The sequence below is a fragment of the Rhopilema esculentum genome, unplaced genomic scaffold, assembly GCF_057945365.1.
Source record: "Rhopilema esculentum isolate cy_ngs unplaced genomic scaffold, ASM5794536v1 HiC_scaffold_24, whole genome shotgun sequence".
Classification (NCBI taxonomy): domain Eukaryota; kingdom Metazoa; phylum Cnidaria; class Scyphozoa; order Rhizostomeae; family Rhizostomatidae; genus Rhopilema; species Rhopilema esculentum.
The window spans coordinates 490,805-511,397 of NW_028300835.1; the positions used below are offsets into that span (position 1 = coordinate 490,805).

At 35.5% G+C, this 20,593-nt stretch overlaps 1 protein-coding gene across 1 annotated transcript; it reads left to right on the forward strand.

Moving 5' to 3' along the window:
• Window positions 1–1,149: 1,149 nt before the first annotated feature.
• LOC148957482 (sodium/potassium-transporting ATPase subunit beta-1-interacting protein 3-like) lies at window positions 1,150–14,317 on the forward strand. The gene is made up of 8 exons (XM_089115314.1): window positions 1,150–1,505; window positions 4,909–5,046; window positions 6,049–6,129; window positions 6,560–6,688; window positions 7,815–7,856; window positions 8,253–8,310; window positions 11,821–11,914; window positions 12,506–14,317. Exons 1-8 carry the CDS (start codon window positions 1,443–1,445, stop codon window positions 12,513–12,515), a joined length of 615 nt encoding a protein of 204 aa, XP_088971440.1. The 5' UTR covers window positions 1,150–1,442; the 3' UTR covers window positions 12,516–14,317.
• The last annotated feature ends 6,276 nt before the right edge of the window (window positions 14,318–20,593 follow it).

Consider the following 20,593-nt stretch of genomic DNA (forward strand, 5'->3'; position numbering starts at 1 on the left):
TATTTTTTGGGTAGTTGCGTAGCAGTGAGAGTAGAGACAGGATGTATTTTCTTCAGCCTATAAAAAGGGGCTTTTTCTACAAAGTCATCAACACTCTAATGCGACCCAGTTACACCTTGTGTCGGACTGAAATGATGTAAGATTATTCTTAAATCATTTCAGAAAAATCTTATGCACAAATTCATAAATTCATAAAAATTTAAGAACATCGAGGCTCAGCAAAAAAATAAATATTCTTATAAAAAAGAGTGTACGTATTCTTTGGATGGCAATTACCTTTCAAAAATTCTATCGGCTTTACGTATAAGACGTTGTTTTCGGCATTGAACATTTATTCTGTAAACAAACAGAGAGAAATGACGTTGTTTTCAAAAATAACCCTTCGTTCAACATTTATCTTAATCTTCGTTCTCTAATTAACAACACATGTACTGTTTGATGAAATTAAAACAAAATAAAATATTAAGATTTTCAGCGTTTCAATATGTGGATGCTACAAACAGATTCATGTTCGTTATGCAAGCTTATCTGGGATTTTATAGAACGGTGTCCATCAAACACATCCTAAAATAGAAGCATTTCAACACGCTTTTTTGCCCTTATGAAGCCCCGCATGCCGGGGCGAAATATTACCCATCGCTGATTTGTGTGTTTGTTTTTGTTTATTCTCGTCGTGTTGCAGTGTTCCTACTATTTCAACACATCTTGCTTGAATTTGTGTTGGCCATTGTTGATTGCTGTTGAGTTTACATACAAAAAATTTTCGTCTAAAACATTTCAGGGTAAATAAAACGTCAGAATATACATAGAAAGAAAAATGTAAGATATGCTTTGGATGAGTTTAAAAAATAAATTTAACATGGAAAAGGATATTGTTTGAAAATGAAATCTTGAAATATTTAGAATGATGAAGTATTGCTCATTGGAGCATTTAATTTGGTAACAGCTATCAATTAAACAAATACAATGGATATTTTAGGTGTATTTTACTCTTCAGGGTTAAGTAATCCTCAGGCAAACAGAAAAATGTCAAATATATTTTAAAAGAACGGGCCCCATTTCGAGAAAATGCCTCAAAATCGTTTCCTTCGCAGAAGCCGGAGCGACGTCAGACAATTTGATTAACAACAGGAACAACAACAGACTGCTGATGCATAACAAATCAGACATTTTCAAAGGGATTCCACATGTAATCAATATCCAAGGAATTATGAACATTTATTACGTGTTTCACGTTACAGGTTATCTTTATTTGCGAAGTACGGTGAAGCTCGACCAGCTGAAGTCAAATCCAGCGTTATTGAAATCTTGAATTACGAAGGAAGTGATCGATTTGCTTGCAACCGCAGTTTGGCGGGAGAAGACTCAACCCAACACACAATCCGATTAATTTTCCAGCTTTGTTCATGCCTAAATAACTTTCAGTTGAAGCCCAATACAATATGGCTAACTTCATCATCCAGTACCACAGAAGAGTCTTTCTAGTTGTTCTAAGTATTCATTTGGTAAGTCGTTTCACAGATAAACAATCGCATTTTATGCTTGCTATATTTTAGTGTGAAATAGGCCCTTTATAACATCTACACTAAAGATAACATAGATGCTGAGAATAGGGCCTAATAAATATGTATTGACCGCTGGAATATCATTGATTAAAAAGTCTTACTATTTTAAGCATTTTGAAAGAGTTATTCTTTTTTTAAATTCAGATTTTTTTTAAATTCAGATTTACAGGAAGTTATAAACTCAAAATTCCCCGTTCCGGTTTGACGTCATTGATTTTGTATCTCGCTATCTATGGATCTTTCTCAAAAATGGACTTTAAAATTGAAATCTTCATCTTTAAATTATTTTACAATGAAAAAATCATGTTGTTTGGATCATGTTGGTCGCGAGTTACTTTGTTTTGAATATTTAGATATTTCTTTAGATTTGACCGGAATTTGTTGCTGCAGTAAAAAAAATTTCACTACAGCAACAAATTCCATTGAAATGTATAGGAAAAGTTGAATCTTGAAAATGGGTTAATTCGCTGTCTGACGGCCCTAGCAACTTGAAATTTTTAGCATGAAGATTTTAATTTCAACATGAAGATTCCAATTCGATGATCCATTTTTGCCAATGTGAAGATAAAAATTGCTCGGATCAGAGAATAGCATCATATTGCCCACTATCACTTTGGATGCTCCTCATAGGATTTTGTCTAAATTAACATAAAAAGTTTATCAAGAATGCATATTACACCAAAGATTTTGACAATTTTTTCAAGGCTATAAGTTCATACTCTACCCCTGCCTAGGCCTGTCTCCAGGGTAGTGACTGAACATTTTTACATATGGGAAGGTCCATCTGCAGTTATCAAAATTCACTTAAAAGTATCAAAGAAATTTAGCAGACCCGTAGTTATCAGCTTAAAGGTGTAGATTAGACAAGTATCAAAATACAAAATGTTGAGCAGATAAGATACCTCTAGTCACAGTAATTAAGATCGTTTCCTGTAATAATCAGTTTAAACACATCTGTTTTGATATTGTTATGTTTTAGTTGAACTCATAAGGATAAAAAATGTATGTTTTTAAATCGGGTATCAAAAAGTATCAGACCCTGATGGCCTGTCGCTAGTTATTGTGCTGAAGGGTGGTTTCCATGTCCAATTTGCAGACAAAAAGGAGTGAGCCACCCTGTACTTCCCGACAAGTTTGGAAATTTGCTGACTCGCCACCCCAAAATGGCAAAAACCCCTCATTTTTGCAATGGAATTATTTTTCACGGGGGTTTCATAGAGAAACAGGCAGCAGGGGCGTTGTGGCTAGGCGGGACACCAGGAGATTTCCTGATGGGCCCCTTACAAGTGATTTTGTAATACCCAGGAAAATATTTTAACAGAATAATTTCTTTTGTGAAATGATCTCTCATCTATATAAAGCTTATAGTTATGAACTAGAGATTTTTGATAAAATTAAACATAAAGGGCACCGTTGATAAGGTGCATGGAATTTGAAAGGAATGAAGGTCAAACAGAAGATGATCGGCTAGAATGAGGCTTGGGCGACCTGATGGAAGGGCCTTTGCTTTTGAGAATACCGTGAATTCAAGAATTAGCACTTGGAGGCTTATTAATTAGACAGTTTTTAGATGCGGGCATATTTTTTCTGGAGCCTGTACTAGAAGGAGCTTTTAAAAGCAGAAGAGGACTGGCCCAGGTATTCAAGTTGATGTGGCTATTTAAGGGGTTGAAGTAGATTCCTCTTATAGTCACTCCACTTAAGTCACATAACATTTTATTCCAAACATCATAAGCTGCTCAATTTAGCCTGGTTTCCAGTCAAGCTCTGCTTCCAGTCACAACTTTTTATGCAACATTTATTGTGACTTTGAAAGTCTTCTGTAGAAGATTCCCAAAGAGCAAAGGGATATAGCTAGATCTAGCCAGGGGCGGATACAGAATAAAAGTTGAAGGTCACACATTAACACTGCCCAGCAGGCGGTCTAGGGGACCTCCCTCATGGTCAAGGGCAGAGCCATGATGGGGGCCCAGCCCCCCGAACCAGAGCAATTAGGACTGGGGCCCTGAAACGTTCAAATTGTTCAGTCAAACATTTTTCCCTTTAAAAGGTTTTCCAAATTTTCCAGCAAATCCAACACGCAGTTGAAACAAAATATCTTGAGATTCAGAAGTGTATTCTTCCTATGCACCGCTTCCGTATAGATAAAGAAAATTGGGACTCCTCCCTTTCACAACTTACAACCTCATCCACTTTCTTCTCTTGCCAGCAGTTGTGCAGCACAGTAATCTAACATAGTGTTTACAGACTTTTCCTGCCACACAAATATGCGATAACTTGAATTTTGATTGGTGAGATTTGGTAAAATATGCTTAAAACGTCATGGCAAATAAGGGCAACAAGCTTAAAAATCATACTCTGTTTACGGTCTATGGTGGTCTTTTAATTTCTTCTATATTGAATTAAATTGCAGCATTGTGTGTGAGATCGACCAAGTTCGGTCCTGCGTTTATTGTGTAAAGAGAGCAAAATGTATTATCTGTAAGGAGGAAAACAAAATATTGTGGTAAACACGATTGCCTTATTTCAATGACTGAAGACTAAAACTAAATTCTGAAAATCTGACGGTCTTCCGTGCGACCTGTGCGACACCCTGAATCCGCCCCTGGATCTAGCTGCATGTAAGCCTCAAAGTTTCAAAAAATTGAAGAGTTGTTTGCATAAGATAGAAATGCCCTTTCAAAGATCTCAAGCTCAGCAAAAGTTGACAGAAGAACTCTCCAAGAGATGCTTTATTTGACCGTCTCTTTTATTGCTTGATTATTTGATTATTTGGTTATTTTTATTGCTTGATCTTTTTACTAACTTCTTTAGGTGTATTTCTATTATTTGTCTATTATTTGCATATAGATCCAGTAAATAACTTCTGTATTATTGCAATGTCTGCATTTTGAATGTGTGAACACGGCCTACTGAAAAAACTCGAGGAAAAGAAGATGCACATTTCTGTTCAAGAATTAAAATTCTATCAATCAATGCAACACAGCTTCTTGTAATTTACATTGATGTGCACCTGAACCAAAGGTCACCCTTTCTTTCTTTCCCCAGTGTCTGTCAATAATCAATGCTTGTCTAAGAATCATGAAATTGTCTCTTCTGAGTGGTATAGTAATTTGTTAGATTTAAGTCTAGGAGATGCATTTTTGGAATCAGTCAACCAAGGTGTTGAACACTAGCCTACCAAGTCTCACACATGAAGTGAGAGACAATAGGAAACACAATAGAAACAATATATCTTATTAGATAGAAATCTCAATCTCTTGCATCTGACAGCTTGACAGCTATCTCAAACCTGTCTTTTAATTGTGGTATCTTTCCATTATCTCTTCTGTTTTCATCGTAGCTTGTGGCCTTGCAGCGTTTAGTATTTGACTTTCTGGGTTACATTTGGTTGCTTGTAATCCTGGGAATTGCAGAACTTATTTTCATAATTGTTGGTTTATTTGGTGGCTATCAACAAAGGGCAAAGTACTTGTTAACTGTAAGTATGAATATCATTACTATTATATCATTTAACATCACAAAAATGTAGGCTGTTTTGATAAGAGAATATTCATTTTTGCAAAACAAAACACAACATAATATAATTTTGAAAAAGCTATTGGAAGCTACTGTATTGCGATGTGTAAAAGACACACCTTTTTTCGAATTGTCATTGTTTTTGTTTGATAATATGCATCTTATACCTGGTAAATTTGACGTCCTATAATTTCCTTTGAAGGCAAAGTGTCATTTTATAGACAAAATAGTATGATATTAGAAGCACCTGTTCTCTTAATTGGGATCATCACTCTTTTACCAAAAAGTTATTAATAACTTCAAAATTATCCAGCTGCGATAGAAAAATCATCTGACAAGAGCTCTTTTACTCCCAAATAAAAGGGTTGTACCCTGCATTCTCTTAATTGAAGGGCACATCCCTATAATTGTTGTGAATGTTGTGAATGAAACGGATGATGAACAAGAATTTTATGGATTTTAAAACCTGTAAACGTTAATGGTGATTTTGATTATTTTATTGATAAACTCTCAACTTGATGATTTGAAACATTGTGGTTTGAATGAGTTTACCTCCACAGAGTTAGTGTCTATAGTCTTCTTGAGTTCATTCTTTCACTTAAGGATACATGCTTCACAAGAACTGAGAAAAGGGGGTGTGTCTTATAAATGATAAGACACTGCAAAAACTATTTTTTCAGAATTCAAGCATGGAGTTAAGGATGTGTCTTATACACAACAAAATACAGGATACGAATATTGAAATGAAGACTTTGTTAGGTAAATGTATGAAATCACCAAATTGTTGATAAATAATTGTTTAAAGTAGAAGCTTGATGCTGATCCATTTACGATATGTCAAGCAAACACATAATGCAGTGAAAATTAAATCATTCTGTTTGCTGCCATCACACCTAGGAATTTGCAGTCTGCCAATGAATTCTGTACCTTTGCTATAGTTGCTAATGTTTTACCAATTTTCCAGTTTGCTGTCTGGTCTGTGTTTTGGATACTGCTGAACATTGTTGTTATGATTCTCTACATTGGTGTTGGCTCTTTTACACATGTGGGTATAGAATGTTTTACCATATTGTTGCTATGACAGTTCACCAATCTTTCCAGTTTGCTGTCTGGTCTGTGTTTTGGATACTGTTGAACATCGATTCTCTACATTGGTGTAGGCTCTTTTACACTTGTGGGTATAGAATGTAGAAAAAATGTCAAATATGGATCAATCAAAAAGTTCAATTACCAAGAAGATGGATAAAAATTACGTTTGACAAGCTGTGACTGGAAACTTCAAGTTTTAATATCAAGCAAAGATTTATAAGAGTTTTTCCTTTTTCTAGTAATTGCTCAATGATATGCTTTTTTGAATAATATCATTTTTAGAGAAAAGGTGGTACTTTAAAGAGTTGCTTAACTTGATGTTATATTTGTAGACTCTTTGTTAATGAATGAGATTCACTGAGTAAAAGTAAAACTATTCTTTGAAGGACAATAATTGGCTGAGTTTTAATCAGAAGAATTCAAGTTGGTATGCAGAGCACGGGATTGGCTGTAAGCTAGAAAAGGAACCCCATTCATTACAAAAGGTTCCCAAAGGATGTGCCTTGAATTTCAAGGTATGGTTTTGCATGCCTTTCGAATTCTTACTCTCCTTTTTTCTTCTTCTCTTTTACTATGGTTTCCAATCAGTATTTAGTCTAATGGTCAGGTAGCTCCTGCAAGCCTGACAAATGACGCACTGTATCAGCTTGATGTAAGCCTGACAAACAATATCAGCTTGATGTAAGATCTGCAGTAGTGTGGGATATGTGAAAAAATTTTGGGCTGTTAAAAGTCTCTCGAAATAGCGGGAACATTCCATACTGAGGTTCTTTTCATCTGTTTCTCTTTAGAGTAAACATGTAGGAAGATGTGTTTGCTTGGTTCTTTTGTTTTTTCCAATCTGTGACCGCAAACCTCTCATTGAATTGAAGAAATCAAGACAGAAAGCGAACTCTTTTTGTTTACACACGTTTGGACTGTTCAGTTTTAATGAAAACCTATTCCAAAGCAACTAATTGAAAAGACGAACCTGTCTTCCCAATGATTTTGAAATTGTCGTCACTATTAATTCTGGCACGCTTTGAACTTGGACATGGTCAGTAGAAGAAGATAAATTGATGGAAAGAAGCCAGATCATTTGGTAATGAATATTGCATTGAAAAATGAAAGATACCTTTTTCTTAAGTAATTTTGCAGTACTTGTTTGCACTAAATGTAAGTTTTAAAGTAGCAGTAATGGGCAAAGCCTATGGAAAAGTCTCTAACAAAATACAATTTTGGTTATGAATAGAAGCATCAGATTCATTGAGAAAGTCTATATCGATTTGTTTAGAATAGTTTTACAAGTTTGACAGTGTTCAAGTCGAAGTGTTGGGTCAATGTTGCCCTCCTAGATTCACGCACACAAAGGAGACTATTAGTATTAAATATTTGTTTAGGTAATTTCATAGCTACAATTTTTTATCAGCAAAGACATTCAGCAAAATGGACCATTTTATTGCCAGCTTGGAATGTTTTCAGTTGCCAAATTTTTTTACCTTATTTTAACAGGCTTCTTTTATGAACAGACCAAAGTTTTTTAGTTACAATAGTTTTGCAGGATTATTTACCTGTGAAGAACTTACGACAAAAAATCGTTTTTCTTTCTTTTGCAATGTTAAAGTAAATCAAGGATATGAATTACTACTATCATTTTTTCAGTATGTAGAAATTATCCAGGCATCGCTGCAAGTACTGCTTGGGGTGAGTAATTATTTGTTTACTTGCATATTCATTTTTGTGAAGAAAATTTTCACGGTAATTCTTAAAAAATACTTGCATTGATAGGTTCTGAGAATTTTTATGTCGTATTGCATTTGACTTACTGGTTCGTAGCAGGGCTGCCAGATGCTTGGAATGGTTGGCGGCTAAATACTTTACGTTTGACGGCCAAATTCGGCCAGCCAACAAAATATATAAAAAATCTATATTTTTGCTAATTCCGTGGAATAACACGGCCAACGGCCAAATGGCAACCATGGCTCGGCCAAATGGCAACCCTGGCTCGTAGAGTCATTGAGGAATTGAGGATCGTTGATAAACTGATACTTCAATACCAAGTGACTTCATTAATTTACAGTGGTGATTGTTCCTCTACAGGTAATTGGCTTTATTCTTGCGATTGGATTAAGGAAAAAGGTTATCATCGCCAAAGATGGTAGGCTCTTTTTATTTTTCAAAGTTGAGATTTTATGCTTGCTAAATGAATCACTATACAGCCAATTGTGTTGTCTTTTGGTTTTCACAAGGAGACGTTGTATAGACATTTTTCAATGCAAATATTTTGCAGAAAAAGCTCTTTCTCGGCTGCGTATTCTTAGATTTTAGAGTTCCAACCATATCTGCCATGCTGGTTTGAGAGGAAGTAACGGCGCAAAATATTTGTTTCTTCTCATTGTAAGGGCCTTAACGATTTTTCTGTTTTTCTCTCTCCCTATGAAACCACATTTCGGTGCTATTTTGGTCTTTAATTAATCTGTCTCCCATTGATTCCTTGGTGTTTTCAGTTCATTCATTCTTTATATAAAAAGCCTTTGCTGAATTTAGAAAATACCAGCTGCTTTAAAAGTGAACAAGTCCTAAATTTTTACGTAAAATAGAACAGGCTTATCAGTGCAGAAAAAATTTATATGAAAAAGAAGAAATTGTTTGTTAATGCTTGGTGTGAAGCATTATTATCGATGGCCACATTGCAATCATACAGAAAATTTCAACTGTCAAAATTTTCTTTCTTTGTTAAAAAATGTTGATCTAGCTTTGCACTGTTTCGATTTTGCCAAAACTGTTTAAGTCGATTACCGTCTAGGATTGAAATTTAGGAAGTTGTCATATTAATGCTGGGTAACAGGGTAGAAACATTGTTTGGCGGGGTAAGAAATTTTTAGCCTTGTTTTATTGGGTTATCAAATTTTGTTCACTGATTCCTGATGGGGTATCAAATTTTTTAGTACGTTTCCACCGAAGTATAATTTGTTGCATGTAACAATGATTATTGTTGTGCAGCGATGCTTGAAAGTTCAGTTTTTCTAAAGGAGAAATTGACTTGATGCACAATTAGTGCAGATTGTAAAAACACGGATCATCACCATGACTTGATAGCATAACTGAAAGTGTGAGTTAGCTGCAGCTAACTGTTATCAAATAATCTGCGTCAATAGATGAAAATGAGTTTCAATCTGTCAGAAATTTGTTGGGATGTCATTTATCATCTCGAATCAATTTGTGTATGCGCTGTAAAGGATCTCTTCCTTTGGAGAAAAAACCTTCCTTTCTGAGGTATTGTTAGAGACTCACGTTCTAAAAGGCTTACCTTGATCCTACTCATTGTCTAGCGTATGTTTCAAACAAGAATTGGGTGGTTTCAGGAATCCAATTAGCTGTTGACCTTTCCGATGTCTTGCATTGTATTGATCAACGAAAGTTGGTCGTATTCAGTTTTTCTTTAAGGCTTGTGGCTGTTTTCTGCGTCCATTATGGTGCAAAAAGCACATCACCCAAAATATCTTGCTACTCTCGAAAAATTCCTCTTTATACGTTCAAAAACAAATGACTGGACCAGGAGTGGCGGCATGGGGGGGCAAGGGGGGGGCTTTAGCCCCCCCTTAAATTTTTGTTAGCCCCCCCGTCGGCAGCCAATCAATTTTTGCTTTCTCAATACCGTCGGCACTTGATGGATGTCACCCGGTTTACATGTTGTTTGAATGACATAAATAATCGAGGAGAAAACTGCACTGGCTGGTTTATGGTTTTCTCAATGGCTTTTCTTCGGCAATTTTACTATCATAGTGTCATTATATCCTGTCGCTTCCTTGAAAGCTGTGACTTAATTTCATGGTGCTTCTTCGCATGACCCACAATACCATCGTGCTCCTCTCGGTTATAAATAAAGTCTTTAATGAATTTTCTTCTTAAGGGATTCTCTTTTCGTTTCAAGACATTATTATTGCCAATGAAAACATTTCGATCATGAGCACATTTTGCGTAATAAATTTTTCAAAAAGCACTTCTTGTCCTTTTTCATCAACTATTTTTCAATAGCATTGTTCACCGCATAGCTTGCGACAAACAAATGGTTTAGAGAAAACCATCGATTAACTTCTTCCAACATAGATAGGAAGAAATATTCAACAATAGGCAATATTTGCGCATTAAGTTTCTTAAAAGGCACAAATTGCCGAGAAAATCTCGTGGACTCCGACACAGGTTGGAAAGTGGGGACGGGGAAGGGGCAAGGGAGAATTTTGCACCCACAACAAACGATTTTGGAAAAATGCTCTAATTTTTAAAATTTTTAAAATTAAAATTGTGCCTCGTGTCCATTTCTCCTAAAGTTTCTCAGTAGAAGCATCAACTGCAATTCACTATGAGCTCCAGATTTTTCTTAACATTCATAAGGCATGCTAAGATGGAGAGAGGGATCTAAATTTAAAAGTAACTGACAACCTGGTATTTTTCAAGACCACGGCGAAATTGTTGTTTTTATCTGCTGTAAAAAGTTTTGCAAAAAGACAATAATTTTCAATAGGATTAGGAGAATTGCTTTAGTGAAATCTGCCTAAAAGAGTGCATTTTCCAGGGAACTAGAAGCATCACAATTCGAAAATTTCCTGCCCCTTCGGCGGCAACCATGGTGCCGCCTCAGGTAGTAACTATATATTTTGCCAGTCCCGATATAGAGATTTGACAAGACTATTAGAAAAGTCGGTCATTATCATACAGAATTAGATTGACAAAATGTATTGCAGAGGTTTGTGACACCAGCTAAAAAGTTTCAGGCAATAATTTTTTAATCAGGTAAATTTGCATTCCACCGCCCCCCCCCCCCCCAACGAGGCTTGCCTCGCGACGGCCCTGCCTGCTATGTGGGGCAAATCGAATTTTTTTTCTGTCGGCAATTTGACAAATCCAGCGTCGGCAGTTACGGAGAATATAAACTTCGGCACCTCGAAGGTTTGTCACTAGCGCCACCCCTGGACTGGACTATTTGGTGCACCATCCTTAAAGACTCATTGCTAACGAGCCATTGCGCTACGCAAGCATCCCATAATGCATTTTTAGACAGGCTGAAATCAATTTTGGTTAATCCATAGAAGTTTACTGCCATTGTTTGGATCGTCGCCACGCTCGCAAAGGCCCATTGTTAGCAATGAGTCTTTAATTCTAGCTTAAATTGGGTGAAATATGACAAAAAACTGTAAGGGCTGCAAATTTTCACTGATAAATAGTTTACATAAAAGGAAGCGAGGAATGGGTCATGCATTTGAAAGATAAGGCTGCTCCCGTATTTAAACTTAGATAGGTTTCTTTATCAAAATTCTACCAAGTACTATTGAAAATTTGCAACTTTCATGGTCCCTTTAAATGTAAGCTTTATATAGGGATATATTGTGTTAATTGTTATTTATTGTTTTTCTAAAAAAAGGCTCCCTCAAACCCCCCCCCCCTACCCTTCTATTATTGTCACAAAGAATGCGAGAAAATGCACGAATATCCTTTAAAGTATTTTGACAATTATGCCAACCTGCAATTCGAATTTCCAATTTTGTTGGTTCGGATTTAACTAAAACGTCTGACTGTAGTTTTGGCACCATCCTATTTCTATGCAATGTTTGTAACAATAGGTTAAATGCCATTATAGCATCCTTATGCCTAATTCTCTTGGCCTTAGTGTATGTTGTTGGTAGAGTCAACCCATATGCGTCCTACGTCAAATCAAATCAAGCAGCTCAGGTTTCGAGGTCAAGACCGGCAATTATAACCACGTAAGTAATTTCTTTAGTGTATTTCGAATTTTTGAGGAGAAGTTTTATACCTTACTGTATAATATAGTATCACATTATATAATATATAATGTATTATGATATTTTCAATTGATAGTCCAGTATAATGTAGTGCAATATTATATGATATATCACAATATAATATAGTATAGTTTAATGTAATATGATATGATTTAAAGTAATTAACTTTAAATTACTTGGATATATGCATTATGCATGAAGAGTTCTCATTCCAAATAATAGTTTGAAAATGGCTGTGAAAAAAGCAAACATATTGACTAAAAGCTTTTTCGTCAGACACTCCTCAGAGCATAAACACCTTGCTAGATCCACAAATGGGTATATATTTTTCATTGTGTTCTTTTGGACCCTTGTTCTGACGTTTTATGCTCTGAGGGGTGTCAGACGAAAAAACTTTTAACCAGTATGTTATAACCTGTTTGCTTTTTTCAAAGCCATTTTCAAGTTCGGTACTGCCAAAAAATTGTTCAAATAATGATTTATGTAAAATGACAGTAAATCTACGATATGTAAACGATAAGTCACACACATATTTGTTTTATTTTTTCAAAGATACAATTGAATGGCTGAAAAGTTGGTAATGATTTCATTATTTGGTATTTTGGCAAAAAAGTTTATTGATGTGAATTGCGAAACTTTTTTGGAAAAGTTATTGTGCAACTGGCTGTGTTGTGCAAGAAGATGTTCACTTAACTATTTCCCACGAAAAAGATCCTCTATTGCTTATGGATGTAGTTTTCGGCTAGAAGGTGGGAAATTTTCTTTTGGGGGGGGGGGGTGATTTGGAGGGTAGAGCGATAGTTTCAGTTTTTGATGACAAGAATTAGAATATGTTAATATTCTTTTAAGACTCGTTTATTTGATATCATTCGAAATGATATCATCAATGTTTATCAATGTTTTATTGAATCGTATACAGTGCAGCTTCATATGAAAGGGTTTGTTATTTTTCCAGAAGAATAATTTTAACGTCGTGTTGTGTATTTTGTATTTTGAACATTTTAGTTTAAGTTAGCTCCAATTTTACTGGAAGTAATCTACAATCTTTGACAGAGCTTGGGGAAGGGGGTGAAAAATCTCAACATTGTATGTCCAAGATTATAGGTTATGCAGCCTGTATAATTCCCTTAGAATGGTATTTCCCTGAAATTTCGCTTATATGTGCAATTTAACGTTAATTTTTGGATTTTTTTAGTATGCAATGTTCTTCATTTAGGTAACAACTTTGACTGTTTTATAGGTTAAGTAGAAATTGTTAGGGTAGCAGTTATTTAACCTATTTGGTACTTGGCAGAATATTCTGAAAATTATGTAATTATTCGTGTCGAAAAGGCATTAATCAGCTGTTGGTATTTTGCAAATAAAATTTAATTTCAACGTGGTTTAAGCCACCCTGTCAAATAGTATTCGACTAATGAGGGTCATGGAACTGTAAAACTCCTTTATAAACATATATCTCTTCGCTCGTCCGTTCGGTAAATAAGATGTATTTTCATCTGCTGAATAACTTCATGAGTGGTTTAGGCCAAAACTCACGCATAACACCTGCGCCTAGCTCTTAGCCAATTCCATCCATATTCATGACATGCATGCCCGCCTGTGTCAAGGTGATGAGTGCAGAGAACTAAAGAGAAAAATAACCCGCTTTATGAATTAAAGTCGCCTTAAAAACGGAGATAACGTGGAGATCGACCGCCGAAGGCATTGCAGGAATAAAACACTACATGGCATAAAACAAGCGGTTTTACACGAAACACATGGCTTCATGCAGCTAAGAGCTGATTTTATTTTCATATGACGCGAATTTCTAGTGGATGATTGTGGCAATTTCCCTTCGCATTTCATTCATGACAAACCGTAATATACACCAGGTGCAGGAGGACTCTTCATTTATGTCTGATACTATCATTTGAGTATTTTCGCTTCGATCATGAGGTCAGTTAAAATGATCGACATCATAGTACCAAGGGCTTTCGAAGCCACAAACACTATCATGTGTCAATTGCACACCGTATTCAATTATATGTAGATGACTTCGTTACTGTGCGTTTTAGCGTTGGGCTTGTTGCGCTGTTTTGTAGTTTATCAGTCCTTTAATGACTCGTTTGTATCAAACAAGGAAAGCAGCAAACCTACACAAAAGGCTCAAGGCCCCCCCCCCCCCGTTTTTTTTTAATTTGAAGGCCCTCAGTTTCAGCGACAATTTACTAGTAGATAGTTCTTGACGTATATACCAAGTATGATAATAGACAAACGGAATCATTAATTAATTACGCATTGTTTCAGTGAATTTTAGGATGTTGTAAAATATTAATCAATTTTTGTACGCAGAATAATGCAGATATGTAAGCTATGTAAGTCTTATCATGGCCTTTTTTCTCGCGGATGTCTCCAATCAATTAAAGTTACATCGAAGGAGACTTTGTATCCACGCTTCACTGTGCATTGTTTGAAGATTAGAGAATTTTGATGGATGTTCAGAAATAAAGTGCACTTACCTTTTTATGTTAATGGTGTGCAGTAATCCCTAATGAAAACACTAGCCCGAAACCGGTAAGTAGCTGCCAACTAACCAGCAGGGGGGTATTTTTGTACGTGAACCCTTCCAAATGCTGGAGAACGACCCTGTTTAAAAGCATATTCAAATTAAGCTATGCCTATTGTTTTTCTTTAACTTGTGACTGATTTTGGACTTTCTTAGACACCAATTGTGGGGCCGCCCCGTGCGCCCACCTCTACGCCAGGTAAGGTATTGCTCAATGTCACTTTCAGCTCTCTTGTGTGTGACAAGGACCTTGTTTATTTCAAGTAATAAATTTCTTGTAAAATGTTTCTTAAACTGATATGTTTTCTTGATATGTAAGCTTGTTTTAAACCGAAGCTAATATTCCTACCTTGAAAGATTTTGCGGTACCAAATTTCTACCTGGGGCTAGCTCCAAAGATTGAAGCGACTACAGATTCTGAGATGTTTCATTTTCCATGATTTACTTAAAAATGATTAAAACCTTTAATTCATAATGAGTTGCTTATTACTGCCAGTTCGCTGCCTTTTTGCAATTCATTGACTTCGTGTTTTATTAACGATTATCTTCAAATAACCTCAATTCTGGACCTCAACAGTGATTAAGTACAACGAAACTACGTCAGTCCGCGCTTTAATGCATGGTTTCGGCTACGAGTAAAAGGATTTCAGCTAAATAAAGCCAGGAATATATTCAATCGAAAACTAGACTTGTCCTTTGAAACGATTGCTTGACAAATTCCGACTTAAAAGAAACATCAAGTATAAAGAACTTTCGATTTACGAAAGAAACATCTGGTCATTTCAATTTGCATTAAAAATTGCTCATTATAAGTGAACCATCGAATTGACGTTCTATCACTACACCAAACCTATAGGCTTTGATTACCAGTACAAGCAAAGGCCAAGAACGTTTATTTTGAAACTTCACCGTACACATTTTATGTGTATATTCTCTAAGAAGGTCCTTACATCCATGTTTGTCCAAATACTTGAGTCATCACTCAAATAATGTTCCTTTAACCATCACTTTTATTACACAAAAGTACCACAGCCTAAACCACTCTGAACCAGGGATGTAGTCGTAAAAGGGAGGGCTCTATGAAAAATCTAAGTTGTTCATTGTCATGTAATCTTGCAATTTGAAGATGACGAGGGTTGATGTTTTTTCTGGTCATTTGAAGATGTTAAGCAATTTTCGTAAGCTTTCTTTTGAATAATCATGACCCATTAATGGCATTAATGTGGTTTTGAACTGACACATTTTCTCTCATGCTAACCGAACAGAGCAGATTTTATCAGCGAATAGAAATGTCATACAAAACTGTTATTCAGTAGACTTAGAAAGTATTAATAGTTTGTAGATATCGAGAAACAAATTTTGAAATAAGAACAACATCAAGCACACCCGAGCCTGGAGTTATTCAAAAAATAAGAACATCAAGGGTCGGCAAAATTATGATGTTCTTATAAAAAAGAGTGTAGTGCATCAAATATTAAAAGCAGGCAAGACATATTCAAATAATAGCAACCGGTTGTTAATTCATACAATAAACCCTAGTTCTAAATGCAATAATAAAAGTGTCTACAGTGCTGAGGAGAGAGGAGTCAGGGGGGTCACTGACCCGGGGGCTTTTGGTTAAAGAAGCCCATAAATAATACCTCAATTAAAAATCATAAGTAATAATCCTGCCTCTCCATTATCACAAACTGTCAGTAATAGAAACAATAACAAAAAAGACTATGATTTTTTTTCCTTTCTTTATTTAAAGTCGGTACAATTTCTAGTTATGCATACTCAAGCTACTTAAAACCAACTTATCTAAATTACTAACGCTAGATATAATGTAAACCAAGTGTAACCGATGTTGCTAACGTATTCCTTGCAAATATAACAAGTACTATTAAACGATGTAAATTCTGAGATTTTTTTCTCGAATATTTGCAAAGTACTTTATGTCGTTTGGAGCTGAGTTACAGATATGGCTACATCTGCATGATACGGTATTAAATCCATATATTTTGTAATGTGGCTCCGCTGTTTTGAATTGGGAGTTTCTTAAGTAATATGGGCATTCATTTATGGAAAATATTTCATCAATAAAAAGTGGATTCAATCCGTTAAATGTTTTGTAAATTTCTATCGCAAGATAAGGTAGATAATGAAGTAAGGTAGAAGAAGTTTGAGTCTCTGACTGCTTGAGAGTTAAAGATACTGTATTTTTGTTAAGAGTTCCTCATTTTTGTGGGCTTGACCTGAAGAAGTTGAAAAGCTTCTAATTTTGTTTCTAAATACTGTGAATACAACAGGGCAACATACAGCAATACACTCATTTTTTGATAAGAAACAAAAGTCGATGTTGAGTACTTCAGTTTCTTAATGTTCTGGAAATTTCGATATTCATTGTTTTTTAAGAGTTTCTAAATTATGATGTCATGAACGATGTTATGAGTTTTTCGTGACCTTTATTTATCACGTTAAGAGATTCGCTTCCGTTTTGATGCTGTATTTAGATGTGGGTAGTATATTTTTATCTCTTGTGTCTTACGTTCTAGGCTAAAAGAGCAATCATGTTCTTGGATTTTACAAAATTTCATTGTTCTCAGTTTTATCACGATTTAATAGTTTCTTAATTGTTTTGCTTCGAGTACTGAAGTTTCTTAATTTTTTCTGACTGTCCAGTACAGTACTCGTTTCTTATAGCCAGTTTCTTGTAAATAAAAATGAGCGTAAACTAGCATTGTTCAAAAGGGGGATGGGGAATAGCTGAACGAATTAAATTAAGCGTTTTCTATTTTCTAAGACTTTTAGAATTTCTAAGAAATTTTCATTTTTTTGCATTTTGGTGTTAAGATATCAGTTCTGTTCAAATTATATAAATAGCAACCAGAAGTTTAGCTACCATCCTCTTTACAAAGTCCAGGGGAAGCATACCCCGTACCCCCTAGAAGCGTCTGCCTTAGGCATGCTTTCCTATTCATCTTTCGAACAAACCCGGGGCCCCTAAATCCTCTCCGTGACTCTGACTGTCTATACTAACCTGCAACTGAAGCCATTCAGTAAAAAAATCTTTCGATAATTTTCTTTCTATGTATGTGTGAATTTTCATGCTTATAAAGCTTGCAATACGTTTGAATTGTCAGTTGTATCTCTTTTCTTCTTCTGGTTTGCTCATCAATGGCTGACCTGCGGTGAAGCAACTATTCTTCACAGCTTACCCCCCCCCCACTTTTTTCAAAATTTTTAACAAGGGTCCTGAGCCCCCCACCACTACATCCCTGCTCTGACCTTGCAGTCAAGTCAGCTGACTATAACTTGTTTGACTCTAAAATTGTCATTTTTCGTGGCGAAACAGCACAATTTCACAAAAAAGGCATTGACCCGCTGTTTTGCTCCTAGTCTTTTTACTGTAAATAATGTCATCAAAAGTTGTCCTTTTTTCTTACTGTTGGCATTAGTTTACTAAAAGAAACTGCAAACTCATTCAACTTTCCCCAATCTATTGAAATCTGTTTTTCAATTAATCGATCTATATTAAGCTTAATAACAGTTAAATAACTTTTCAGGGCCAACCCAGTCAGCTACCTTTTGGAAGACGGCTAAATGGCACTGAAGGCCACAACCGTGAAGCCATCTAGGAGCAACCGAGAAAATATCCACAGCCGAATCAAGGGCAGCGGCCATCCAATTATTTTTGTGAATTTTCAAAATATATTTGAGTGGGAATTTTGTGAGATAATACTGAATGCTGTTGTGATGCCAACAGAAAACGAAGCACACTAAAAGCATCCAAATTTTTTTGGAAGATTTCGCTACATTTTGCTTCTCTCTAATAATTTTCCTCCCGCTATTGCCCTGATATTCAAAGTCCCAAAAGAGCTTCATGGTATAGAACCCACCAGAGTTTTCAAGTGGAAGTGCAAGAGAGTGGTCCATTTTTCCTAAATAAAAGTATTCTTTAAGACGGCGTGAAATGCAGTTTGCAAGCACTTCGTAAAAACTTCGCAAGAACTTCATAGAAATTTTGCAAGAAATTCGCAAACAATTCGTACAAAACTTCGCAAAAACTTCGTAGAATATTCGCAAGAAATTTGTAAAAACGTCGCAAAAACATTATCAACGCTCCCAAAAGTAACCATCACAATCAGCAGTAATAGAACCTGTCTGTTGGTCTTATATGACATATTTATTTATTGTTTATATGACACATTACTGTTCAGATTGTTCAGGTGTCTAAGCATCCTTAAGGCACCCGGCCTAAATCTCTCTTTGAGATATTTTTAGGTCTTCTATGCAACAATGTAAGCTCTTTCTAACAACCCTTAACTAATCAATCTATAGGTATTAAGTATGTTAAGTTTTCAAAAATGTTATTTATCCTATTATTTATAGTTTTACTCAAACAAGCTTGTAGTGATCACATTGTTGCTCGACAGAAAATGAAAATTAAAAGTGATGATCTTGGATATCAATTTGATATTATAATACATTTTCAAATATTCATTTAATTACCCAGACATTAAAAAAGAATGTTTGAGGATCACTTGGATTTTGACAAGGCTGTTTGGGGTTTTTAGAATATTTTATTAGATTTTAGGCTATCAATACCCTATAGAAAGATACCAGTGCTGGCATTGGTTTTGGAAAACAACATAGTCAAAAAATTCTAAAGACCACAAAACCACGAATATGTATAAATCTGGAGGCAATGTTTGAAACCCATTAATTCCGCTAAGCTTTAAGTCCAGAACTAGCTGGCCCTGTTTCTGATTAATTTGAAAGTATTTGTGGTTAATTTGAAAACATTCGATGGGAGATCTTAGACGATACTAAATGGGGGTCATTCAATATGCTTGCACTGTAAGCAGCACAATGTACGAATCACGTATACTCATGGCTTAACCCATCTATAGCTAGGACAATGGCTATCCCTGATCAATTATAAATTACGAAGTAAAGGAGTATTCAATGAAAAAAACAGTCACTGTAACGTGCAACTCTCGGTCTACTTGTTTTTGTAGAATAACGATGTCTGATTGGATGCTATGTGTTCGCGTTCTGATGTACTTCGCCATTTGCGATGAATGTACCTGCCTGAACCTTCCAGTTTAATAAGCCATCGTTGACTATCATTTTAGAGAATATCAATGTACAATCCTAAATAGAGTGGCTGTGTGATTGTCTTATAAAAATATGTTTATAAAATGTTTGATTATTTATAACATAATTCGGCTGAGAAATGATATGTGAAGAACCTGGACTCTGCTGTTGGATCTATGTTGTTTTGGCCTGATTTGCCAATTTAAGAACCAGGAAAAGATCGCAGTTATTAGATACGTAAATGGCCTTTTCGAAGGGAGTTTAGCTGCAAGAACAGCCCTTTATTTATATAAAGTGAAGTAAAATAGCCTTTTTTTACCAATGGAAAGGAAAACTCCTTTTTCTGGAGGGGCAATCCCCCCCTTCCTCTAGTTAGTATGATAAAAAGAGGCCCTTTAAAAGCTTTGTCATGTTGTCATATCCCAGCCAATTCATATAGTACATTTGACTGACTTTGCAAAGTAAGAGGTGTTTCAAGCTGTTTAAAGCTGTTTCTACAGATTATATAACACAAATCATGAAGCCTATAAAGCAATTAAGTTTCGAAGGAATTGTCTGGATGCAAATACATCATTTAATCCTTGCGGTTTAAGCTAATTCCTTCCCCTTTTAAGCTAATTCCTTCCCCTTTTAAGCTAATTCCTTCCTCTTTGTAGCCAATAGCTTCTGAACATTCCAGATAATTTAAATAAAATGATGGTTTGAACTTTAAAGCAAATTTTGCATATATGTAAATGCTGATTAATCGCAATCATTCGCTAAATGAGTGATAGGCCAGGAAATCATACAAATGAACCTACTACTTGTTGCGATCTTCCGTTTTCCCTAAATAAGTTGCAGGAAGGCATATTCTTCAATTCCTTATTAGTAATCTGGCATTGTTTTTATTCTGTTCTCGAATCTCTTCTCTATTTTACTATTTTCGAATTCATACATGGAACTATTTACCACACCCTGGGCCTTACGACAGGAGTTGTGACGTCACGCAGACGAACAGGGCATCAAGGAGATCTAAT

What these genes read in the sequence shown, in the direction of transcription:
- LOC148957482 (XM_089115314.1), top strand. Translation starts at nt 1,443, where the DNA reads ATGGCTAACTTCATCATCCAGTACCACAGAAGAGTCTTTCTAGTTGTT. An exon ending in GTGTTGGCTCTTTTACACAT is followed by an intron (nt 6,130 to 6,559) that starts GTGGGTATAGAA and finishes TATTCTTTGAAG; the next exon opens with GACAATAATTGGCTGAGTTT. An exon ending in GGTTATCATCGCCAAAGATG is followed by an intron (nt 8,311 to 11,820) that starts GTAGGCTCTTTT and finishes TCTTGGCCTTAG; the next exon opens with TGTATGTTGTTGGTAGAGTC.